Below are 27,668 nucleotides of genomic sequence, written 5' to 3' on the forward strand. Positions count from 1 at the left end.
GTAATTGCAGGTTGAAATTGGTTGCGAGTGTAATGTCATAATCAGTTATTTTGTAATTATGTTTAGAATTTAGTCCAGCAGTGTTCTAACTTGTGTGCTGGAGCCCACTTTTTCCTTTGAATTTAGATGTGTGCCCCTAAACAGCACTATCCGGCTATCACATGCTAACGTTGCTGCACAAAACCACGCTGACACCTCACTTCTTCACTGATTTGTGAATCAGAATGTGACACAGCTAGTGGTTGCTATAGAAATACACTGATAAAAAAACATAAAATAACACATTTTTGAATTTCAATGCATTTTCAAACGGCCTATAATAGGAACAGTCACTGTCAGTGTCAGACTCCACCCTCAAGTTACAGTACTTCAAGCCACCCAGAGTGCCCCCAGTCTGTATAATCTTGAGTATGGCTTGACATTACAAACTGGATGTGAACAAAACAATAGGAATGCGGTTAGAATTGAGACTGAGCTAACCACTTTCTGTGGCTTCAGAAGGAAAGGCTGTGGTTAACCATCGTGAACCTGCTTACCATCCGATCCCTGCCAGGCTTGGGATTGTGGTCTTCTCCACATGCTCAATTATAGACCTACAGAACTGTATTTCTGACCAACTTGTTGATTCTAAAAAGATCCTCCCTCTCGGTGCATTCCAAGCCTTTCTTGCTGCCTTTAGTTTCTCAGCATCAGTCCTGACCTTGAGGTTTAATGATATAAACAGAGGCAGATCGAAATAAACAAGTAATAATCCCCTCAGTAACATGAACTAAAACAATAAAAAGGTACAACGTTTTACGATGTATCCCATCTTTTATTGTTTTTACTTAACTATCTTAGTTTCTAATCATCTTACCCCTGTTTTCTCCCAATTTGAAATGGCCAACCGCTGCAATCCCTGTGTTGATTCTGGAGGACTGAAACTCAAGTTTCTGTTTCCATCTTTTCACTCAACGAACCAAAGTAGTGGATCTTACCAAGCTAGTGAACCCTTGTTACTATCATGTATTATGCACTTTCCACTGTATTTAATGTACTATTTCATGTATTATACTACTATCATGTATTATGCACTTTCCACTGTATTTAATGTGTTATGCTTTTTTTTTTTTTTTTACTGTATATCATGTATTATGCATTTCTCTGTATTTAAAGTATTATGGATTTTCTTGTTGTTACTGCATCTTGTAAAGCGCTTTGTGATGTGGTCCACTATGAAAAGCGCAATATAAAATAGATTGATTGATTGATTGATTGATAGAGGCGAGGCCCAGTAAGGGTTACTGTGGTTCTGTTAGGCAGACCAACCACGTCATTTATCCTCCCTTGCCCGCAGGTGTATAAATGTGAATGATTTGAATGAGTAAGCTCCAGATCTCATTACCCCCTGCACTCCACATGGTTGATGTCTACCTAAATCCAATAGACTAACCCTAATTCAGTAATGCTTGTTATATAACAAATACAATGTATGGAAAATAAGGCACATTTAAACCTATATTTAACTGCTGAATTCAACTTTCTTAGATCAAGCTCTGGATCTGTGTAATTTCTTCTCTCGTTCTGTCGTTGGATTTGAATGAATGCAAGATATATTCCAAAATGAGATCCAGTAATATAAAATAATGTGTCAGATCTCGTATTTGAAATCTGTTTTTACTCATCTTAAATTCTGCCCTTTAGGACGAAGAACGCCGCATGGCATCAGTCATAGCAAGAAAGGAGGAAGAGAAGAAGAAGGAGGGACACAAGCAAGCCATTCAAAAGGTAATCTATATCTCTCAATAGTGTCATGCTTATTTTCACAAAACAGTTTCCAAAGGTAAAATGAACTCAACAGCAGCTAGGACTGTGTTATGTTCAAAGGGGTTCAGTGAAGTCTAATTCCATTCTATACCCAATACTCACTCTCATCTACAACCCTACTTCTTAGAAAACTAACCCAGCGCCAAATTGACGGAGTGTAAAGAGCGCTCTGCCGTGGCACAAATTTTACCCCATCCCAGATGTATTAATTGACCCAAAATTAATGAGGCACAGCATTGCCACATTTAAATGCGCTGCGTCGGTACTCAAAATAGGCTACCGGTTGCACAGATTAACAGACTAATCTGAAAAATAGCGCCTCCCCTCCAAATGGGCTACCTCAATTGAACAATAGGTAGGTGTGGCAATGTGCCCCGCCCCTGTGTGCAATTGTGTGTTATGTGTTGTATGTTGCGTGCGTGTGTTAATGTTGGTGTATAGATTGGTACACAGGATATAAACGGGTCTGTGTTTCACGTGTGATTTATTATTATTATTATTATTATTTATTTCTTAGCAGACGCCCTTATCCAGGGCGACTTACAATTGTTACAAGATATCACATTATACATTATTTCACACTATACAGATATCACATTATTTTACATACAATTACCCATTTTTACAGTTGGGTTTTTACTGGAGCAATCTAGGTAAAGTACCTTGCTCAAGGGTACAACAGCAGTGTCCCCCACTGGGGATTGAACCCACAACCCTCCGGTCAAGAGTCCAGAGCCCTAACCACTACTCCACACTGCTGCCCTAAAAATGTAGATTTGTATTTAGGCATGAGGAGAGCACAGATCACTTCACGTGCTGGTTAAATGTAATATGTGAGCACGGGGTTGCATGTAATGAATTCACGTGCTGGGATTCAAGTGAATAATTAATTAGTAATTGAATCCCAGCACAACAGTATATATAGACACATTTTCATTCACTCGAGGTTGGGTGTTCGGTGAGTGGAGAACAGGAGAGAGGAGGAGGAAAAATAAAGTAAAATAACGTAACGTAAGAATAGTGTTTTCACTCACCGTGTTTGTTTGTTTGTCTGTGCAGCCACCGTTTGTGTGTTAGTACGTTTTGTTTGTCTATTTATTTTGGCGCAAGTGCCGTGTCCTGTGTTTCTGTTTCAAACCTTTTTATTTTCTGTTCTGTTATTAAATGCTGAGCGAATCACCAAACCCCAAATCTCTGTCTGTTTATTTCCTGCATCTGGTCTGACGCCACCCACTCCGGCCGTCTTTGTGACAGTAGGTCATTTGGAGAGGCAGAACTGACAGTTCAAAATGGGCTAACCTGTGTTTTTAATAAAATGTACAGGTTTTAACGCACTAAAGTCCGGGTAGAACATCTGGAGAGGCAGAAATGACCGTGTTGACTAAGTGTCTTGACTTATTATTGTACGACGGATAAAACCAAATATACATAATGAAAAGGATAACTTAATGAACCAAGTTTATTATACAACAAATACAATTAATTAATTTCATCCTCAGGGAGATCAAAAAGGATAATGCTGACCCTAAATACTCTCCCTCTGTTCCTGGGTTGTTCAGGAAGGTTAGTCTTCACTCTCCGTCGTAAGAAATCCGTTATGACTGCTGCCATAATGCTCTTTCCTATCGGTTACTTTCTGATTTTTTCTTTGTGCCCAAATAAGACCAATTTGAAATCAGACTTACTTGTGGACCCATTTAAAGCCGGCACAGTTGTTATGCCGCTTCATAAATCTCATTTTAATATCAGACTTAATTTACAGATGAGCCCCATCTACAATTTGCCCATGCATATAATGAAGGCTTGACACGCATTAAAGTGCATGGCTAATGAACGGCGGAGCGCATTGCACGGCGGAGCGCATTTTGGTGATGCTAACACGGCCTCAACTTGCCAAAAGTGTCATGATACATACAGAGCAATTTTAAGGCCGACGTAAACTCGGGGCTATGACCTTAATGCCGTCGCAACGCTTGATACATGACCCCCAATGTGTTTTGCACGATAGAGAGCGCTATGTGGCTATAAACTAGAATTTCGAGAACTATAACTGAAATACATCTGTTGACCAGCAGGTGTTACTATGGGAGGCTATCTAGGCCGTAGGGGTCAAAAAACTAGTTAGAACACGTTTTAAATATGCTTAGAACATGCTCTAAATCGAATTACTACACATACAAACCGGAAATTAAACCATTATTTCAATGCACTACCTGTTCTATCATTTCTCAGTGAGAAACTTCAACGTTACATTTTTCAAATCTTAATAAAAATGTATACTTAATTGTTTCAAACTGTTCATGGTGAACAAGATATTATTGATTAAAATATGTGTAGGGGTTCACGCTCATTACACCTTAGCCTACATTGAAGAAGAAGAAGAAGAAGAAGAAGAAGAAGAAGAAGAAGAAAGGTTATGGAGGTTTAGACAACATAGAGTATGCAGTAATTATAATAACAATAATATATAAATTTCATATAATAGTTTTGCTAGAAAAATAAGGTAAAGTTTGCTACAAATTCCAAAAGCTCACATTTAAATCAGTAAAATCTGCCAGACCTTCACTAGATTGCAGAAATCTGACTGCAGAAATGTAATGTGAAGTCTGAAATACATGGTGGCTCCCTTCCATTTTAACCACAAATTTAAAGATGCTGCCAAAATCAGTATGCGATTTAGAAAATGTCTGATTTGAATTCAGGGATATTACATTGCATACAGGGGTGAGGGTGGAGTAATGATCCAGGATTCAAATTCACTAAATTTCCATGTCTTAGTATGAACACAATTGGAACCTGTTCACAAACCAGTAACTCATGTTATTGAAATGCTATTTTCTTTTAAAAGTCTGTTTGATATAATATATATAATATATAAAAATACAACTTTTCTACACCGTCAATAAAGAAGCCTTCAACAGCCTACTGCATGGATACAAGCTTCAATATGACCAATTATCAATGCCCTGTGCATTGGAATTTGAGAGTTTCATTGGTTGGATGCAACTGGAGGTAGCATCCAATCACAATACAAGGAGCTGCCAGGCAGCAGCAGTGTGTTCACCAACAGCCAATCAAATTAGTGCTTATGTCACTGTTAAAAATAGACAGGATACATATGGCAGTGACTGCAATGGAAAATAGTCTGAAATCCATTTAACTCTCTCTGAAATCCATTTAACTCTCTCTCTCTGAGAGAGAGAGAGAGTTAAATGGATTTCACTGACAGATTTCTTTTTCATAAGTAGTGCAAACTGTTTGACAGCAGTGAGACACAGTGAGAGTACAGTTTACCCATGGATTAGCTGAAAGTGGTATTTTCTAAGTGGGGTAATCAATGCCATCAGTTTGAGAAGGCTGAGGTTCATTTTCTCTCTGTGCAGTTTTTTCCATGTTGTATTTAACAGCTGTAGCCAAGAAATGAAAACAAGAATGACTTAACCCTATCATACACATTAATTTACACCACCTCCATCGCTAGTATAAAGCTAGGCAGGCTTTATAAATCCATGCAAATATGTATTGGTATTGCTTTTATTGATGAAATGTGTTTTAAAAGAATTAAATATTAAAAATGAATTCCTCTTCACCATATCCTAATCATTAACATGTCCTCCCTGTAAAAAAAAATATTACATTTGTTCTATTAGGTATGTCTTACTTGGGGCAGAGTGGCTGCAGGGGGACAGGTTAATGGTTACACTAAGGTGTACCAGCTGTATTTTGAGAGAAAAACAACCAGGATGTGATAACTCAAACAGGAAATGATATACAAAGTGATTCTAAACAACAAGAAGAATGCATTAGTTAAGGCAAATATTTCAGACCTGTATAACATTGCTCTTTGAGAATACCCAGAACACTGCAGAACTGCATATTTTTAACTGTTTAGCAACCATGAATAAGACAAGCAGGCCTCCCTGTACAAGAAGTAATAATTCAAGTAACATTTAAATTTAAAAATAACATTTTCAATTTAGATTAGAAACCTCAGAACTATCATCTGCAGATCAGGAAACTCCATTGCAGGCCTCCTTTAAATAGAAAGGTTAGTCCATATTTAAATAGAAGAAACAGCTGAAAAATAGTGATTACCTCCCAGGATATGAACCCTGGTCTGAGTTGACAAGGTGCTTGTTGCTGCATTGGTCAGACAAGCTTGCAAACTGTGGGGTTAAACCTTGCTAATTTCTAAACCACTCCACTCTACATTGTTGAAGTTTCCCACGTTCCCATCCCTGAGGCTGGAGGGGTTGTATGAAGTTAATGTCACACACCACTCCTTTGCAATGATCTCAGCTGCATTTCAACCAGCCTGTCTTTTGTAATGTGAATGCTGAGTGTGATCGATTTCAATGAAACAGCTCTCTACAGCTGCCTCTCTTCACAGACTGAACTCATTGATAAAATGTTGGTCTTAATTCGACTGCAGCTACATTAGCATCACAAAACAGTGTTAAACAGACGTGTGCAATCAGACATCATCCTCTATAGAATTGCTCTCTGCATTGATTCCAGTGAGCCTGTTCAATAGACTCAATAGAAGTAGTAATTCTCTTTTTTTAATTTCTAACTTAATTCTGGATTAAAACACATAATAAAACACCAGCTTCAAACTTAAATTATACTTCAATTTGGTACGCTTATTGAATTAAAATTACTTTTATTTTACAAATAGGATCCTGACTATATCTATGATTTATAATACTACAACAGGAGTAGAAGAGTGTTCAGATACAGTTACAGCATTACATCACAGTTTGTGCTTATCAACACTGCAGTGCCCTGATGCAGGGGCACGTTTCTTTGGGTAAAGGCGATTGATGTCTGCAAAATTAATTAACCAACTCTAGAATATTTATTCTGTGTTCATTGGTTTTGTTCCAAAAGTGACGTCCTGTTTCTCTGCCGTGAATACGAGCCATTGATGTTCTAGTGCGGTCAAGAGTTCACCTCGATATTTGCATAAAGCCCGCCGCACACAGCCCGACTCAAGCCATCCCGACTCATCTCATCTGAGTATGCACAGATTCTGCGATCAGTTGTGCTCAGTTTTGGTTTGATGTCACAATTGAGTTTTTCTCGACTGGGTGTCGCACACTGCTAACTAAGACTGAATAACTGACCACAACTAGATACTGGTGATTACAATGCATGCAAATGTAATTAATACTGCCCTGTACACATTTTTGTATTAACCCAACATAGCGACCCTCATTATGCATGGCATCGTATGCTGATTAGACGGCGGAGACAGCGCCGCGAGGCAACCATAAGAAGCGCTTAGCCTATTAATTAACTGACCATTTACACCATGCAAATGTTTCAGGCAGTGTTTGACTTTTTGTATAGCTTGTCTACTACACTTTAGCCTGTGGTAAATAAAATCCAACCTGTTGATTTTTTATTTGACTTTGGCGGTTTTTTTCTCAGCGTGTGAATCTAGGGGCTTGTGATTTGTGACCTATTGGAGATTGACACACTGGTTACTTCTGTTTTAGCGCAGTAAGAAAATATAGGCTGCCAGTAGATTGATAAAGGTAATTTGATAATTTACCTTTGATTAGTAAACGCCTAAAAAAAACTATTCAAATGTGCACATATCTGGTATTTTTTAATTTGGGACACTCCGAGCAAATCAAGACTAATGTATTTTTACCTGTGGAACAAAAGCTGTCAATATTCCGCCATCTTGTATGACAAGTTACATGACAAGCTACGTCACTTAAACCTGCTTCACCATTGGTTGACACCCTTATGACTAATCGGTCTCAGTCAGTCTTGGTCAGCAACCGCCCACACAGACAGACTGATCACATTCGAATGAAACTGCATCTGAAAAAGATTCAACATGTTCTTCAAATCTGAAGACATCCCGACTGAAATCTGCATAATCTTGGTTTTAAGGGCACGCACACTGATACGATTCCAACCACTAGCTACATTCAAGAGGAAGGTACTAAACTAGATGAAACAACTCACTTTAAACTCCCTGCAGCTGTGAGATATGAAAATAGTGCCTTGTCCCCTAGGTTATACTGGCCCATTGAAAAGACCTGGACACCTCTATAACCACAGCAAAAACACTTACAAAACTAAACTAAATTAGTTGCTTTGCGCCCAGTTCAAGAATTCACCACACAAGTTTTAAGAATGAAAGAAAAATCCCTCCACTGTCTTTCCTGTGAGGTTTTCCTGGTTTCTGCTGCAGTGCAATGTACATTGTGACTGGTTTCTGCTGCAGTGCAATGTAAATTTTGTCTCGCAGGTGCACAAGGGCGCAAGATGCCAGATACCTGCAGCACAGCAGTCAGAACATGTGAATAGCTGTAACTGGCAAGCAGAGATTTCATGGATTGTTTGCAGTTGGAATTGCACACATTTAGCATTTTCCTGTTTGTTTAGGTTTCTAGTCTTTATTTTCACTTGGGTGAAGTTTATTTATCCAACTACAACACTGTATATTCACTCTCTGTGCAACATGATATTGGATACCACCTGACACCATCCTTATAAAAGTTTCCCATAATAAAAGCATAGCAAAGTGTAATAATGTATAGTTAAAGCATAGAGTATTGTAAAGCCCAGAGAGGTACTGTATGGTAAAGCATATTAAAACAACAATTACCTTGCAATTTTATTAGGGCACCTAACATGACAATTTGATCATAGTGAGAGGTTTATGTTGCTATAACATAAATTGTGTTGGCTGAATAGCATAAGGATTGGGAATGCAATTTTTGAATATTTGTTTGATTCTATTAACCAGCGATTTTATTAAGTGTTTTTTTTATTTTTTATTTTATTGTAGCACTGTGTAGAGGCTGTGAAAGCAGCGATCCAGGCTCTTCTCTGAGCTCTTTTACACATTCAGTAAATCCTGATGTGTGGAGAGGGATTAGATTATTTTCATGTAACCCATCCCAACTGGTCTCGGTTGACGAAATAAGAAATGGAACGCTCTGCAGAACGTTAGGGGATACAATTATCAACTCCAAAGCCTCGCTGCCTCTCTCTCTCTCTCTCTCTCTCTCTCTCTCTCTCGTTTTCCTTCCTTGAGGAGCAAGGAATTCCTCAACCCTGATGACCCCTGGGCTACCTGAGTATTTTGGAACACACAAATAAAGAGAAAGTAGCTTAACTGTAATGAGAGCTGATGGTCCTGACCTCATTTACACAAGTTCAGTACCTGGATTATGAGGTCATGGAGTGTTCAGAAAGATAACACTTCTAGACAGGCTTTGGGAATTAATTATGCCCCGCTCCCAAGCTTGCATTACTCGGAGTATGGTTACCTTAAAGGAAGCCTTTGGTATCTGCTGCATTCAGCCCCAAGCTCTGTTCAACCTGTTACCCACTCTCTTAGACCGGAAACAAGTGGTCAGTCACACACTAGATGGCCCCCTCTCCTTGTCTTTGCATCAGTGCCAGGGTTTTGGAAAGGATTCAAGCTAAATAGGTGGGGACCGTATACCACAGAATAATCAAATGCCACAAAGATTAAACTGAATTAAAGAGAATAATGGAATTTGTTACTATTGTTTGAAATGGCTCATAGAACAGTACAGTACAGTATAATTAGGGCTTCTGTTTTTCGAGTTTTATTAATTGTATTTTTCAGTGCTTATTTTTAGCTATTTTCGAGTTTTATGTAAATCGTTTTTTTCGGGGCTTTCGATTTTTCTGTCAAAATATGTATAGTAGTAATTCGACAGTACTTGCACACTTAAGTTGTACCTTCTTTCCATTGCTGTCTTCCACAACGAAATCCCTATGGTCACGGGCACATTCTTCTAGGGTTTTTGTGTGGAGGCATTTTTGTACATTTCGTCACAATTCTGTTTTAAATCCGTATCTTAACTGTAATACAGCTTGAAATCCCGCTAGCAAGCCTCCATCCTGATTTGTAATCTCGTTTTATCTCACAAGCGAAGTCTCCAGTAGAAATGTAGGAATGTGCAGTAGTTGGGGTTGGTTTAAAGTATTCAGAATGAATCAATGATAGATGCAAGGCAGGAAGGCGGGACATTGCCCAGCAGCACTGAGAAATGTATTTATTATTATTTTTGTAGTATGTTTTATTTTTTAATGGGAATAGGGTAAAGTTAACATGAATTGATTAACCATTTCCACAGGGTTTCCCGTGTTTATTGGCTATCCACCAATTTCATATTTTTTGTATCGGGGTGTGTTTTATCGGGTTTTATCGGTTAAAACCGAAAATCAGAAGCCCTAAGTATAATTAACTTTCTGGTTTTGCAATGCCTAAGTTAACCAGTAGGGGTCATGTTGTTTGTGTATTTGGTGTGTTTATATTTTTAACAGCACCTGGTTTGCTGTGATTCTGAAGGATTGTGCTGTAGGATGCAAGTAGCTTCCCTTATCAAATTGTCCCATAGTAAAAGCATAGCAAAGTGTAATAGCATAGTGAAAGCATTGTAAAGCTTATGTCAGTATCGTAAAGCCCAAAGAGGTATGGTAAAGCATGTTAAGAAAAACATGGTAAACCATTTGGTAACTGCATAGTTTCACCATGGGGAAAAGCATGAGAAAACTGCAAAGTGGTTTGTTAAAGGTAACTATACTATTCTAATTCTTTGTACTGAAGGAATTTAATACAGAACTGTGTTTAGGTTTGGACGGGTTGCCAGGCAGCAATGGGGAGCTGTTCTGGCCATGCGATTAGGAGCTTGGTGTGGTGAAGTGATAATCTGATTGATTTCTAATAGGAACCTTATAAGTACTGGAGCAGTGTCTGAGGGCTGAGTAATGAGGGTTCCTTGGCAGTCAGTGGATCTCCTGCAGTGTGATTGGTTTTGTAATGAATCACAAACGTGTACTCCAGATCCTTGATGCACAATCACAATTTTGAAACTGATTGGTTGTGATGGTGTATAATACCATACAATGATTAATTGTCCGAATTTAGCATTATATACGATATAGAGCATCAAATGCACCGTATCTCACAGATGTTGCTGATTTGAACATTCGTGTTTAAAAGATTGAGCCATAGTTGAAGCAGTTTCAAGCTATGAGAGAGAGCTGTCTAACTTCGAACAAGGTAATATGCCGTGTTCGTGGGAACAGCGATAGGGAGACCCGTGAGTTAACAAGACATCGAAAAACAGCTGTGTATAATGGGGTAACACTGTGGAAGGACATGTGGAGAGCAGCTATTACTGACAGACTGGGCAAACCTAAGAAAATCACTACGATGGTGATGAGAACTGAACTGAACTATCAATCAAGCAGGTGCATTGTGTGAAGAATGCAGTCAAATACTGCGTGAGACATTCGGCAATCTTGTAGAGGGATTACCCCAACAGCCTTTAACAGCCGGAGTGTCTTTGCAAGTGCCAGCTTCCTTTTATACTCTTTGGTTGATTGGCTTATGTTTCGTATGTCTGTGGCTGGCAACTAGAAATAAAGAGTGAATCCTGAACTCCAGGCCTTCAACACAAAAAAAGGATTTGAAAGCCTTTTTCATTCCTAACAGTGTGATGTAGAGATAATACTGTCTGGTCATTCGGGGGTTAAGCCCGTTATTCTCCACGGTACGTTAATGAGATGGGTCCACTGGGGGTGTGAGCACCGTGCTGAGTGTGCTAAAAGAATATAATTACAATAGCAGATAGAGCACAATAACAAACACACCCTCCAGCTCCAGACCTAAATACTTGCAGACAATGCATTCCGCCAGATACAATGGGAGACCAGAGAGCACCGTTGCGCCAGCCAAACCTTTGGTTCACCAGTTTATTGTTTACTCAGTGGCCCGCGCATTCCTGAGGGAGACATTCTGTCTTAAATTCACATTTGTTAGCTGCCAGCCAGCCTGCTATGCCTTCTCGATTCCATAGTGCCCCTGTAGGTCTTGGAAAGCATTGCAGTATAGTTGTCTGTTTTCCAGCCGGTTTCCCCTGTTCTTACATCGTGGTTCTGTGGTCCAGAGTTACCATACCTTGTGTCTGTCACATGTCCAGTCAAAGCCTCTATTTCAGGTAGTGACTGTCCACATCAATGATACAGACCACAGGCTTTGACATAGTGTATTTTTCTCTCAATAAAGTTCCATAAAGGTGGGGTCCAGCAGAAATAAACAGTTTCACTGCCACATTGCTTCAACCTCTGGATCAGTTTTATAGCTTAATTTTACTTTATCCTTACAAACAATTCCATATCAGATTTTCATTTTTCCCGGGGGATTTTTTGTTTCTGTTCACAAAAAGTCAAATTTCCAGTTCAAAGTCTTTGTATGAATAAAAAACAATTTGATATCGATGACTATTGTTGGCTCCTTTAAAATCAGTCTATGAAAGCTTGTGAGTATGCAGCTAAATTTTAGTCCTAAAAAACAACTTTGGAAAACAGCTATGTGAATAGGGCAGTTATTTAAAACATGTCTAAATCATGATGCAAATGGTTGTATCTTCATTGAATTTGAACTGTATCTCAGGTCCCAGTGTCTGTGTGTCTGTCTGTGCAGGAGAAGCGGCGGCTTGCAATTCAGAATGCAGCCTCACAGTGGGAGACTCAGAAGCGCAGCAGCACTGGAAGGAGCTGTCTGGAGCTCCCTGCTCAGAATGGCAGTAAGGAGCAGGTCAGTCCTGTCAATGGGACTCCCACTGAACTCTTCACAGAAGAGCCCAGGTAACACACTGCAGACACTCACCACCATGTTATCACACTAGCAAGGCAGTGTTTCCCAATGTTATACAAAATGTTATGATTAATCATGGTAAACCATGGGACATGCTATAATCAAGTATGGAAAAAGCTTACTATAGTCAAATATGATACTGTTAGTACTTTATGATACACAGATCCATTCCAAAGTGGTTGTTAATCAGCTACAGAATATTAATTTCCCTTATAAAAGTTGACCACAATACATTTGCATAGTAATGTTGTGGTTTTTCCATGTTTTTTCCATGGTCCATGGTATCTACTATATCTCTCTGTGATTTACAAGGCATACCTATGCTTTACCCTGCTTCCACTATGCTTTATTAAACTTTTACTATAGCGAACTGAGCCTTACACACGAGTCCCAAACTTCTGTAAGGTTTGATTTCTTCTTAAAAATAATCAGACAGTCTTCTTCAGGTAAGTTGAATCAAAAGAGCTTTATTCAGGAACCAATAGATCAAAAGTAGAACAGGATAAAGCAACAACAGCAGTGGAACTGCGAGTAAACTCACAGGTCTCACAAGGTGGGATATGAGCAACAGAAGGGCAAGTAAACCTTGAGGTCTTGGCAGGTGGAACCCGAGCAATGAGAGACCCGTTAGAAGCATTAATATACTCATCAATTGCCTGCCCAGTGGCAGTGGAACTCCACCTAGAGGGAGTGGAAATCACCTACTTCCACCAATGAACAGTGTTGACCCCCCTTCATAGGAGGTGTGTTAGTGTGCTTTCCATGACGCGACACCAAAAGTATTGCATGTCACTTTTAGCAAAAGTTTGTGGTTTAGAACCAGTTATAAGCAGTCACACCCATCCCCATTTACAAGAATACAGAAGATAGTCATATGCAAGCAAACAGAAAGGCTTGCAGAAATGTAGAGGCAGAGATTACCAGAGTGCATTCTAACACTTCCCGCTTGTCTCCCTCCTTTACCATCACAAGGAGGTCCATACCCGGAAACAACTTCTGCAATAATTCAATCATGTGGAATTGGCAGCCAGTGCCTGCACATATCGAGGGTCTTGTAATGCAGAGTGTGACAGACGGAGGGACGGACACATTCAGGGTTCAAAAGTCCACTTTTTTTTTTGAATGAAGAGCCTATATCGTCATGCAATTCTCTTCTAGGGGCCTGGGTTTGAATCTGTCTCTCCACAAGTGAGTTTGCAGGTTTAAACCCAAATCCCAATTTGGATGTTTCAGGTTCATCATGCCGTACCTGAAGTCCAGCCTTTAACACCTGAATGACACACATATGTTAGATTACTAAATAATGCAAAGGGGGTGTAGTATTCAAAGCTAGCACTTTGTCTGAAGTGATTTCTAATCTGTTGTAAAATGGTATCTGCACCAGGAGACAGGGTTAAGTGTGTCATTCTAACCTCTCCCCTTCTCCTCCTCTTGCCTCACAGGAGGTTGAGTCCAGCCGGCAGTGCAGAGAGGTTACCTGGGGGGAGAGAGGGCAGTGAGAGACGGCCCCGAGCCCCAAGCAGACCCAACAGCCCCCGGGATGCCAGGTAACAGCACTTGCTTAGACACTTTGTTATCCCCCGTGAGGGATGCGCTCTAGCCTATCAAACATTATCATAGTCCTCAAAATCCATTCAGAATTCACAGACTAGAGAAGAAGCATCATCTTGAGCTGCTTTGCCTCATTGTGCTGCAACAGCCTCTACTGGTCAGCTGCCCTCCGGGACTTAAAACATGTGCTGCTTGGGCTCTGTGTGAAAAGAGGAAACTGGCAGCAGAAATGGAGGTTGTCCATTGATATTCTGTATTTCAAATTGGGGAGAAAATTGAGTGAATATCTTATTGAGAATTTAAAAAAATCAAGATCTGCAAATTCCCCATGGTTATTTGTTGTACAGTATCATCCAAGTTTCAAGTCACAACAACAGGTATTCTTAAGATGCAGTGACAACCAGCAACTGCTCTCCTGAAAGCATTTTATGTTGGAAAACTGTTTTACATTAGTTGTTGCTCGTAGTGATTTATACTTGCCAACATTTTTAAACTGTTCAGCGGGACACTCGTCCCGGGGGGCGGGTCATACGAATCATATACATAGGAGGGGTCATGCGCAAAAAGCACTCATTAACATATAATAGACGTACCCCCCCCCCCCCAACCCAACACCACACGACCATCATGACAGTAAGAATACACATAGTGAAGCATTCTTACCTTTTGTATAAGTTAGTGATCAGCAGATGTGTCAGCCGCACGAAGAGCACAGCGTGTGGTTTTCACTAACTCTACTGTGCAGAATGATTTTTCTATGGGTAAATATCGGGACTTTCTTCCTATGCATCGGGACGCGGGACATTTGCTAGGAAATCGGGACTGTCTCGACCATATAGGGACTGTTGGCATGTATGGTGATTTCCATCTTTCTGACTGTGTTACTTTGGCTTGGCTTTTAACCTTTTTTTTGTTTCTAATGTTTAAGTAGGCCTGAGTATGACAGCATAAGGACATTCCTTAGCTCTTAGTTTTTAAGAGTGGCTCTTGATTTGTTTTATATACATTCCTTGTAGAAGATATAGGTGTGTTACTGACACTGTACCGAGACTGTAGCCTCATTTACAAGGCTATATGACCAACAACAGGCAGTTAGAAGCACAAAAATACTCACGTAAGCAAGCAAACAATATTATTATTTTACTATTTTGTACCTAATGCCTAAAGCGAACCTCTTGGAATTATACAGACAAGCAAATGAGTGATTGCAAGCCATTGCTGTTTCAGCAGGACTGCCATTGCAGTACTGTAATATGTCATATCACTGCCAGGGGCCCGGTCACTGTTATGGATTACTGTTGCAGTGTAAATTGAATTCCTGTTCCACATCCAGTTTCTGTTGGGAGAGCTAATCTTATTACTGTTCCAGCAGCACTGCCATTGCAGTATTACATCACTGTGGAAAGGAATAGTTCATCCCAGCACTGCTGCTGCTGTTACTGTGTAGCTCTACACTATCCCACACAGGCTTTCCAGGGGAGCTGTTTGTTGGGAGTGTTGCCGTGGTGATAATGTCTCAGGCTCTCCAGTCTTGTGCAGAGCAGATTTGCAGCAATATTGTTTTAACATAATTGTGATTTTTTAAATAGTTGTATTACACGTCATGGATCATGAATCTGCTAGAAATACATTTGTTAAGTTTTACTTGGGTGCGTTTGGCAGGAGAAAGTAGAAGAGCTCATATGAGCAAACATGGATCCCTTTTTAACAATGACACCCGGTACTACACTTGGTAAAATAAAGCTATGTTTGCTTGCCTCACCTTCCAGGAAATCTGTTACTGATTCACTTCCTACTGTAGGTCATTTCACCCCTGCAGTGCCTTTAAGGTCAAAGCATCTTGCTGGCTATGATGTCAGTCATTAGGGGAAGCAACTGGTTAGTTACTGCTAGGACAGAAGGTCCTGAAAGGGTGGAATAGATTCACTGTCCATGAAAGTACAAGACTATCTGAAACCATGTCTGCAGAGATTTCTTTAACCTAGTGTAGTACCAGATATCATGAGGTGAGAAGGGGGTAGGGTTCAGGCGCATTGGCAGGGATGGATTGTGTTTGTGTGTATTGGGTGGCTGGGGTGCCTGTATTTGTTGTTGGATGGTTGGGTTGCCATTGCCATGCCTGTTCCGTAGATACAGCACACAGATTGCATCAGCCTTCTGCTCTCTCGAAATGCACTAAAAAGCTGTTTCTGGTCTGTGTTTATTTTCAGAATGGTAGAAAATGAAATGCTGTGAGCTGCCATGACTGATCTCAATAGGTCACAGCTTCCCACGCTACAGCCAGAACTCTCCATTGCATTCCAATACAAACTTCCTCCCTCTGCAGCTCTGCACACATCTGCAATATCCAAGATAAGAAAGTAATGTTACAGCCCAGTTTCATGTTACTTATTCTATTATACTGACATTACAGTGCCAACATAGCAGGGTCATAGTGAACATGGGTGGATTCATATTTTGGACACCTACCAGTCTTGTAAGTGGGGGCTGAAAACTGGCATCTGTCGCTGCCATTCCAGCTCCTGTGGACCAAGAGGAGTTACGTCAACGACTTGCGCCAATTATTTAGATTTTGTTGGAAAGCCCTGCCTTGAAACAATCTTTAAATTGATACAAAGGTTATTTGTCAAAAGCTGTTTTTGCTAACTTCAGACACATTCTTACTATGTGGGGCATATTTTCACAACTCCTCTTTTGCATGCAAAGTAGAATTTGCTCCACTTGGGCTGGATTGATCCATAAAGTCCATGCATCTTTGTCAGGTAACTTTTCAAGCAACTCGTTTCAGGGTACATTTTGAAGCAATTTTCACAAAACAGCTCAAATCAAGCTTGTTGAGGTGTTGTAGCTGGAACCTACCACAAGCTGAAAATTGCTTCATAGGTTGCCAGAACAAGTTGCCCAAAAGTTGCCTAAAAGTTGCCTGATGTTTTTTTACATTAAAGTTTAAAATATGATATCTGTTACTAAGGGTAAAGACATTTGCTATGCCTTATTCACAAGAAGTATGTTATACTTGCACTTCCTGAGTCATTTCATGTCAGCAGTGTCTTCTAGGTCATGGCATGTTACTGGCTGAACACATGTTAGTTAAGAAGGAAAGAAACTTGTTTGTTATTGACAGGAAAGAAGCCAGTGAAGGGGTGGGGACAGTTTTGCCCTCCAGGTTAAGTAACAAAGGAAGTTCAACACTATCTGAAAGCATTGGTATCAAACAGAGTTTTCTTTAACCAAGTATTGTACCAGGTACCAGGTTTTAAAATAAAAATAACATGTTTCTTCTAAAAATTGACTTTTGAGACATAATGAATGGCAGTGCAGAACAGGAAGGGTTTGTGAAAATATTTTGTTTGCAACAGTCATATGTTTTATTAATTATAGATCATGAGATGAAAAAAGTCCTATACATAAGTTGCAGTACATTACCTGTTTTTGTACGCTAGGCTTGTCCAGACTAATATTAAGCTTCACACAAAGCTGTTTTTTTTTTTTTTTTTTAACGGATTAACAGTGTAAAGTGAACTGTCTTTAACTTAGGTCCAGTATACTATGAAAAAAATGTTGTATCCGACCTGTAGTAACCTGTAGTAAGCTATACACATGTGTACTTCAATTAGATAATAGCTCAAGTAACACATTGTAGTTACCCTGCACAACTTTGTCTCACACTAAAATTAAACAAGGCGTCCAATACAAAATGAATAGCTCTTAATTAGAATAATACATTTCAAAATACAATAGAATCTAATTGTGCACAGTAAAACAAGACTTTTCATTTATAGCAATTAATCATGTTTCCAAGTTTGTTGTTACAATGTGTAACATCATGTACTGTACTACATCACTGCCAGCTTTTACAAAGGGGGCCTGATCCCAAACTAAAAAACCTCTAACAGTCACCTTTGATTACATTCTGGAGGAAAGAAGCATTACAACTGCTGTAGTTTTTAAGGAAATGATGCCTGATTCTTGCTGCCCACCACAAATATATTAAAAAAGTGCTTGGCTAAAAGAGCTAAGTCTGCTTATACAACAGCTTGGAGGATCAGGGATCAGTATGAACATGGCTGGGATACAGGAATTTGTCTGATTGTGATCCGAGTGCATATTATTCTCTGACATTACAGATTTTGACCCCTGCATGTGAGATAATGTTACAATTTTGGGATTTTTCATTTGCCTGTAATAATGGTCACAGCAACGTACAATAATACCAGTGTAAAAGTACAGCCACAGCAATTCTGCACCAAAAAGCTATAGGTGAAATAAGGAGTCAGACTGAAAAACAGTAAATGAGTCGTGTAAAAAAAAAAAAAAAGAATTGCGAGGAGTGATACCATAAATTTGGCATTATTTAACAACAACACAGGAGAGGGTCTTGTTTTTTCATTTGAAAGGTTAAAACCGTCAATCCACACGCTTGTGTCTCCCTCAATAGTTAATTTTAGTTGATTTCCATTTGATTGGATTTCTGATCTTCTGTATTCTATAGCTTCTTCAAACCTGCCACCTGTAAGCATTCTGGGCAACAGCGAAAAGGCCTATAACTGCTTGCCTGGCTCCGTGGTTAGTATGAGATAACTATTAAATCAAGTTATAATGTACACATACATGTACTGTAGTCTACCGGTATAACATTAATTTCTCGTTACATCAAGTTACAGACAGGTGTACAGTATATGCACTATAGGAGTTTAAGTTTTGGAAACATTGCCAGACAGAGAGAGTGTGTAGCCTAGAATCAGGTTACTGGCAGCTCGCTGGCACCTTTGTTTGCAGTTGATTTATGTCACTGGCAGCTCGGTATGTACAAGGTGCAAGATGTTCCGGAGATTAGCACTGGCTTTCAGCATGAGGCGCCTGCGTCCCACTCTCTGGGATGGATTAGAGCCATAAGATTTTCTCAAGATGTGTAAAGATAACCACAGCAAGCAAAGCACACGTGTTGCCTCAGGCTACCTAAATTATTAAGTGTGTGTTCGTCTGGTTGATCATGTGTTAAACATGATCATTTACACTGCGTTCTTTGGCGTGAAACAGAACCTCTCTGAATGTGAAACAATTCATCTCCCCATGAATTGTTTGGATCTGACCTCAATGCTTCGAAAGCTGATACCATAAAGAACTAATACACACTGGCAATCCATTGCAGTACCATGGCAGCACAGTAGTATCAGGTGTGCAACGTTTGTTTCATAGCCATTGTGTTGCCATTGCTGGTATTGCTGTGGTGTGCAAAGTAAAATGTTACAGAGCACCTGGCAAAGTTTACAAGAAGCACATTACATTACCTTTGCTGTGTCCCTTATTGTCTGTATCTCAGCGTTATATTTTTAAACGTATGAATGACTCTTTAGAAATGTTTTAATCACACATCATGGGTCATAAATCAATTGGGCAATACATTTCTCAACAAATTCAGCTGCTGTACAATTTCAGCTGCTGTACTTACAGTATTTATTGAGGATATTTCTGCAGGGAAGCTCCTGATTCCAAACAGGACCTTTCTTGTGGTGGAGAATTGGAGAGCCTCAATGTCTTCTTAGTAGCCTCTTTGCATGTAGCTGTAATTCTAATGCTTTGTTCATTATTGCTTGTCTTTGTGGGGTACGGAACTAAATGTAATTGCTTGTTGGTTAAATATGTGGTTGTGTTGGCTGAAACATAGAAATAATAATATTGATCTATCATTCTGTATTTAACACTGGATAGCTGTGTATGAGAAACACAATCCAGAGTGGACTGTTGCATGAGTTATTACGTTTTTGTATGGCTGGCCAAGCTTTTTTTAAATGGCTGGCTGAAACATCTTCCCTTGATCTTAACCTGATCTCAAGTCCATTACACATTCTTTGTATCTGCATGTCTCTGATGATAATGCTGTCCAACACAGACACATAGAGCCAGACCCCCTAGTAAGACTTGGAGAATCTTGCCAGGAGAGATGAGTGATCTCACATGTTCATGCTATTAAACCTACTTTGAGGCCTACACATTTTTGATTGATTTGAATTTGATTTATTTTGCTCTGCTCTGTGTTGTAACTGGAACTTACAAACCTGAAATTAAGTGAATCCAGAAAAGCAGGACAAGATTTCACATGAAACCAGAAAGAGATGTAAAATCATTCACTGAGAAATGCAGCAACTTAAAATGATGAACGGTTTAAAAGCCAGTTTGTTGTTCTCTGTTTTACAAATGAACTAGGGTTCCACTTGCTTAACAATAAAGGATCGCCAGGAAAAGTGTTCTGAAAACTTAAGTTACCACTTACAAAAATAGCACTTGCAAATTACAGTGTTACTATATGTATATTCAGAATTGTCCGACTTCATTCAGATTGATTCAGTTGATCTTAGCAGTGGTGTATCTAAATACTGCCGTCATTTCCATCATTAAATTCAAACTGAGAAGGACAACTATTATGAAATAGGACATGTTTATCGAACAGATTTATAACATCAAAAATATATAAAGACACCCTAGTTGGCAGCAAGGGCAAGCTGTGACCACCCGCCATTTGAATTTTTAATGCCATTGAAATTGTACTGGTGCTTGAGCACTTGCCGCTCGTGTCAGAATCTAAATGCGTTTAGGTGGCTGCAGATTTCAAGATAAAGATGAAGAAGAGACAGTTCATGTACTTCTTGAAGAAGCACTTCTTAAATACTTTTGAAGAAATGTGTCATTGTTGGAATCGTCCAATAAAAGTTTATTCGCCCAGGCGAATTCGCCGTAGAGAAGTGATCACTTCTCCTTTCCATGTCTCCTCCCTTCCTATTTGAAAACTGGACAGTTATTACATAAAGGTTACCAAGAGGACACATTTTGTGGGTCTCAAGGTCTGTAATGTGTCGTGACATATATTGGTTAAATAGCCTCTAGGACTATGATGATAATTGTCACTTTAATCCTGATAATTTACACCTTATCCTTAGAAAGAGGCAAATCTCAGCCTCAAAGATTCTGTAGATGAATAAAGATCCTAAAGAGTGATACTGCTCATGTTATATAGGGTTATATCACAGTAGAAACACAGGCGTGAACACAAGTTACTTCAGAAAGACACAGCAATTTTCAATAAAAATGGCCATGTATCTAATTTAGTTTATTTGTGGTTATCGTTGCACATGTTTGTGATGTAGAACAGAACCTTGAAGTTAGGCACAGCTGAAAGATGCAGATCTAAGTGGTAGACAAACATGTTGCCCAATTAGACTGGAGAAAATACAGTTTAACAAAATATAAAGGGCACAATACTAAAAGCAGGAAGTAGTTAGCTTGTTGTGATAATGACACAGTGTGATTTATAATTCAGGACAAGCTCTTGCAATCTTGGACACTTCCTCTCCAGATGTTTGCTCCTGTGGGATGCAGCTGGCACATTGATACAATTCAAAACCAGTGGATCTTCCCCTCTTTCAGCAGCTGAGTCCACTGCTTGCAAGCAGCAGGCAGAGGGAGAGATGAGGAAGGGGCAGGTGCAAAGTGTGGTCATCAGGCAGTTGCAGTAGTATCCTGAGTGCAGCTCTCACCTTGACAATACAATGAGGGTAATACATAGAGCCCCGTGTTTTTCGCAAGTACGAAATAACACGAGATAACACAAAATGTAACATATAAAACAAAATAAAATGAAATTCAAATATAAAAAGAAATAACATGAAAAATCATAAAACAAACATTTATACAGGTTTATACAGAGACAACTTTAAATAAATACTTGCAATCGTAGTTGTCAAGGCTCAGCCGTTACCATAGACACGGTCTGAAGGGAAACGGAAGCTCTGACTGGCACTTGCGCAGATGTATAATTTGGAGCGAGTCGTTTGGGAATTCAGATTGGGGTGGAAGAGAAGAGACGTTAGTTTCTAAAATGCCTAAACTGCACATAACAATTAAACAACACTGCAAAGAATTTGAGCATGAGGGGATGTATGCAGCTGACGGTGACAAAATAATGATGTGCAGGTTTTGCAACTGTTGGTTGGAATGTCGAAAGATACCGTTGTCGTTTATTGCTTTTGGGGAAAATACGGCTTGTTTGCTTGTACAGTACTTTGCATTAGTATGCTAATTCTTTGTTTTATTTCAAGTGGGTCAACCTTTGCACTGGAGCAAATGCTTTTTTGGTTTTGAATGGATTTGAATGAATGAATCTGCTTTGCTTCGTATTTAAATGCTGAGAAACCCCAAGCTTGTTCTATACTGGAGCCCTGCTTCAGTGCAATAGGATTGAAATACAAACCTGTAGCAGGGCTGTAGAAAGCCCTGCCGGCTCTGCTTCACCTGGGGTCGCTGCCAGTTCTGCTGCAGGTCCTGAATGGCAGCAGGAAGTACTGTGGCCGGAGCCCCGCGAAGGGGAGCTACCGGCCATGAAGAAGGGGATGGAGGTCAGGAGACCAGCTCCCCAAGCCACACTTTCGTGGCAGGAAACACTGTGGCCAGAGCCCCACGGAGGGGAGCTGCTGGCCACGAAGAAGGGAGGGGAGGTCAGGAGGCCAGCTCCCCCAGCCGCACTTTCGCTGCAGGAGAAATTATTATTATTATTATTATTATTATTATTATTATTATTATTATTATTATTATTATTATTTATTTCTTAGCAGACACCCCTATCCAGGGCGACACAATTGTTACAAGATATCACATTATTTTTTACACATTATTTTTACATACAATTATCCATTTATACAGTTTTTTTTTTTTTTTTACTGGAGCAATCTAGGTAAAGTACCTTGCTCAAGGATACAGCAGCAGTGTCCTCCACCCGGGACTGTAATAAAACAACATTTGTGAAAAATTCAATTGGAATAAAGACATTTGTGTAAAATAAAACAAAAAATTATTCAAAATTAAAAGAGTTTCACAGGGCTCTAGTAATAATGTTATAATTTCACAATGGTCTTACACTAATAAACAAAAACAACACCTAATAAATGAAAACAATACCTAGGAAAAAGCTTTGACTAAAAGTTTTTAACAGTGTCTTCAAATTTCGGTCGAAACATCTGTCAGTGATTTGAACTATTCTATTCATGTCTTCTATCTTTAGTTCATCAATGTTAAAGTTGTGATTTGTGAGGGAATGTATGTAGACATCAGGGTTGACATTCTTGCGCAGTGAAGGAGTGCAATTAGATCCTAAATATCTACAAGCTGTACAGGTCCTCTGTTTATTGTCTCTTGTACAGCAAAGTCCTGTTGAGTTGTTGCACATAGGGATGAGTACTCCATTGAGCCGCCACACTCATTCATGCATTACAGCATCTGCTTTTCGGTGAAAAGGTTACCTGACTCAAGCTGAAAAAGTTTATCTGTGAACTCGCCAGTTTATCGTAGGGTGCCTTAATAAAGTTGAGTCAACAGGAAACATTTGTAATCTGTTGGATCTTCTTTAGCAGCTGCGTCTATCCCAGATATTAAACAATTAGTTACATGGTTTAACTTAAGCAGTTTGAGGATGGTTTGATTGCACAGCAGCTTCAGTAAGATGATCAGCTGATATGTCTTAAGCCAAAGAAACTGCCACAGTAACTCAAGACATTTCCATAATGAAAAACAGCAAATGTAGGGTGAGTTTTGTAGCAGAGTCAGCTGCTGCAGGGAAAACAGAGTTTATTTCTCAAACTGACCATTTTTAGAAAGGTGACAGCAGAACGCACAGAAATACTTGGCACTGTAATTACGAAATGTACTAACGGGGGGGGGGGGGGGGGGACATTTGGGGAATTAAAAAGGAAATGCACTGCAGCTTACATGATTGCAATAGAAAAACTGCCATTAAATGTATCTCTCATATAGTGTTAATGAAAAAGAACGGTCTGGAAAGATTTAAAGTACATGACAGCGTGCTTGCTGTAGTGTGTTTAATATTGTAAATAACAGTAGGAACTCTTTACTTAAAAAATAAACGATAACATGTAAACATAAGAGCTGGCTGTGTTACATGCTTTCAGATCAGGACTTCACTAACACTGAGTATGCCAGCTGCAGCATGCTGTTCCTCATATTACATTGCACACAATTAAATGTGCAGTCTACCAATTCTATAAACAGCACTAAAATATAAACATGCTGAGTTCACTGCCTGTAAATATTGTTTTGTTTGGTTGTGCATTAAATATGCCAGACCCATGTGCATAATGTGGCTGGGTCTTCATTGATTAATTGATGGTCAATCAAGCACCAGCCACATGGTATATAAAGGGAGTTAGACTTTGTTTGAAGAGGCAGTAGGGAGGTAAAGGCTGTGAGTAGCTGCCTGCCCGAGTGCCGGAGAGGGAGAGGCTGTCGTTCCGAGTGCCAAAGGGGGAGGAGCCGCTGACATTTCCAGAGTCAAAGGGGGAGGAGCTGCTGATGTTTCCAGAGCTGGAAGGGGAGGAGCTTCTACCGTCTCCAGACTCTGAAGGGCAACTGCTGGGGCAACCGCCAGGCCAACTGCAGCAGCCGGAGGGTCCAGCATCCCAATTGCCAGCGCCAGTCCTGCTAGTGCAACCGTGCCATGGCCTCTGCTGCCCCTGCCGGAGTGCCTCATGCCACTGCTAGAGCCGACACACACACCCGGGCCTGAATTCCAGGTCCCTGCACACCACCAGGCACACTCGGTCGCCTAGTCTCCTGCTCCACTTCCCCTGGTGGCCCAGACGTCGCTGCACAATCCCTGGGGTTCGCACCTCTGCTTGCTGCTGCACCCGCCCAGTTGTCAACATACGCTGCCTATCCATGTTGCCTGGGTCCCCTGTCGCCGGTTCTCGGTGGAATGTCCAGTTGCAGAATGGATTGTGTATTTAGACTGGAGATGTAACCAGTTATAGCAGATATTGGAACAAGCTGTTTTTACTTTTGCAGTCTGCATTTATGGTGCAGGTTGTCATTTATCGGCCTGCTTGAGGAATACATACACAATACAACCATGTTCGTAGCACTTAATATTTGCCTCACTTTCTGGATATTGTTTGTTGGTTGCTTCTGTTTTTTGGTTTGTAATGGCATAATGTACTTGTGTTTTAAGTTGCAGTTTGAGGTTACATGCTCAATATTTCCATTTTTAAATCAGTCCAGCTTTGGGAAAAGCTGAACCTAAACATGCAACACAAAGATGTATTTTTTAATAATTTTTTTGCAGTAATACAGTTCACACAGATTCTTTCACACAGATTGATTGACATGTCCAGCAGACTATTGATTTGCATTGTATTATTCAGCTGGTGTTTATAAACATTCGACAAGTGAATTTAGCAAACCACAATGTTGTGGACTCTGTGTACAGCTATGCCTATTTCTATCTTGGGCTCACTTTTATTGTGGAGCCGGTTTACTAGGACTGAGATGCGTACAAAGCTGTTGATAAATAACTTTCCCTGCAAAGCTTTGATATCCTGCTTCAGATCCCATGGGGTCTCTTGTGTGTGCCAGTTTCACTGCTGGGTTATACAGATTCAGAAACCATCATCAGTCTACATGGCTTCCTCTCTGTTTTGTTCACATGTAAATGTTTGGTGTTTATAAACAGGAAGAAATGCAATTCATCCTGATCAGTTCTGAGACATCCTGTGTTAACCAACGTTTCTGAATGAAATAGGCTTCAGGGTATGTTAGACTCAAAATCTAATTATGTAGAGATCCCAAACAAAGAGATTGATCAGTGCGCCAATGATCTCTATGGGACGTGGGCTTGTGCATGCAACCCATGCAACTGTTGTTTCTTGTTAGTTGACAGTACCTGTAGACAGTAACTCAAAAAATAGTTGTATTGCCTTTACACTCCAAGGTTTCTACAGATTGGATTAAACACTTTGAAAATATTCTCCAACAATATGTTCTCGTCATATGACTATATGTATTACTAAATACTTTTCAGTTACTATACAAGTGCATTAACCAACTGCACCTACTGTCCCCCTCTGATGTCCGTAGTACACACAGGGCCAAATGTATCCCTTTGGTTTGCACCTTTTGTTATAGAAAATGTATAAGAAGCAATTTAGCCACACTTTTAAGTTCTTAATCTAATATCCTGAGTTGCTTGTTACTAGTCTTTTAAAACTGTACTTTGACCTAAAGACCCTTGCGCTGTGCTTTCTCATTATAATGAACTTTTCCCCCTTAGATTGTAAATCATTTGGGTACTGTACATCTGTTCATTACATGAAGAACTTGCAGTAATAATTACATCTATGTGTTTTATTATGCAGTTAACTATATTCTACGTAGATCAATAAAACCCCTACATCAGTACTTTCATAAAGTTCCTAATAATAGTCTGTGCTGTAATAACTGCATGGTTTGGATGCTTCTAGCTAATGGTAGCTTGGGACCCAGTGAATATCTGGGTCACACTATGAAACAGCCTCTCCACCACTGTATTGTATTACTGCTACTACAGATTAACAATGAAATGCTGTTTTTTCATAGTAAGTCACATTCTTAAGCAGGTAAAATTAGAATCTGCAGCTATAATGACCATACATACAAACCAGTTGTAATGAAACTTTGTATAAACAAATTATCAATCAGAATCTGGGGAAATATAGAGGAAACTGTACATATGCCAGTCTCTATGTTACATTTACACTTACATGGTATCACTTAAAAAAAAATCAATTTACAATTTGCTGATATTCACAAAATATATTTAGGTTAAACACATTTTTTAAAATGTATTTTTAACCTGTTAGTGTTACAAATTCCATATGGTTTTAAAGGATAGTAAACATGTCATTGACATTGTTAGCAGCTATAAACCTCTTGATGCCTTCCTTCTGCTTGTAAAGCTCCAGCAGGGTCCCAGTGTGTGGATTTAGACCAGGAGAGTGGGGCCCATTCCCATGTGCAGTACTCATTGTGGATGTGGAACTGTGATTTTCCATGTTTTAATATAATAAAGGGAGCAACAATAAATTCAGCTCTAAACGTTCCTTAATAGTCAAAAGAAATGTGTTGTTTAAATGTGCATGCACACCAACAGAAAGAAGAACTAATACATAGATATATATCCCACTGCACTGTCACTCATCAGTGTAGCATGCTTTTGTGTTACACCAGGTCAGCATTTGATGGGTGATTTCGGATCTTTAAAAAGTCAAAAGGGAAGCTGTAACAGGGCAAGGAGCCCTGTACTTGGATTTTGTTTATTTTTAGAACAGGGTCTCCCCCTCCGCCCCTGTGTTATTTTGTATTTGTTTTGTATTATTATTATTATTATTATTATTATTATTATTATTATTATTATTATTATCGTTATGATTTATTTATAAAGGACAGTGAATTGCCAAGTGTGTTGTGGGTTTGAATGTGTGTTGTGTTATTTAAAAATACAATGTTTTCTTTGTTATTGTTTGGATGTGGTCTGGCAGATGCGATGGTAGCAGCTCGTATCTGCCAGACATCTCGTGAGAATGTGACTGGTGCCGTTTATTGAATTATTGTTTAAGTGTTTGTAATTCTTTTTTTAAAAGTCACTTGTATATAAACCTGCAGCGCTCTCGGTACGTGGTGGGTGTTCAAGAGGAGGAACGAGAGCAGAGAGAGTGAGCGAAAACTAAACTAAACTTACAAGTAAATCCAGGATTAGTGAAGGCTACCACCCAGCCTGACCTGGATCATTTATTATTTAGTATTTTGTGTTCGTGACTTGTTTTTGTTT

General features: G+C 39.6%; 1 protein-coding gene across 1 annotated transcript in view; it reads left to right on the forward strand.

Moving 5' to 3' along the window:
* LOC117429909 (leucine-rich repeat-containing protein 49-like) overlaps nucleotides 1-27,668 on the forward strand; it is a 152,652-nt gene that overhangs the window by 88,228 nt on the left and 36,756 nt on the right. Inside the window, exons 11-13 of the mRNA XM_058998448.1 lie at nucleotides 1,684-1,767; nucleotides 12,296-12,459; nucleotides 13,912-14,016. Of these exons, the coding sequence (XP_058854431.1) occupies nucleotides 1,684-1,767; nucleotides 12,296-12,459; nucleotides 13,912-14,016 (353 nt within the window). The remainder of the gene's footprint in view (nucleotides 1-1,683; nucleotides 1,768-12,295; nucleotides 12,460-13,911; nucleotides 14,017-27,668) is intronic.

The sequence above is a fragment of the Acipenser ruthenus genome, chromosome 24, assembly GCF_902713425.1.
Source record: "Acipenser ruthenus chromosome 24, fAciRut3.2 maternal haplotype, whole genome shotgun sequence".
Taxonomy (NCBI): Eukaryota; Metazoa; Chordata; class Actinopteri; order Acipenseriformes; family Acipenseridae; genus Acipenser; species Acipenser ruthenus.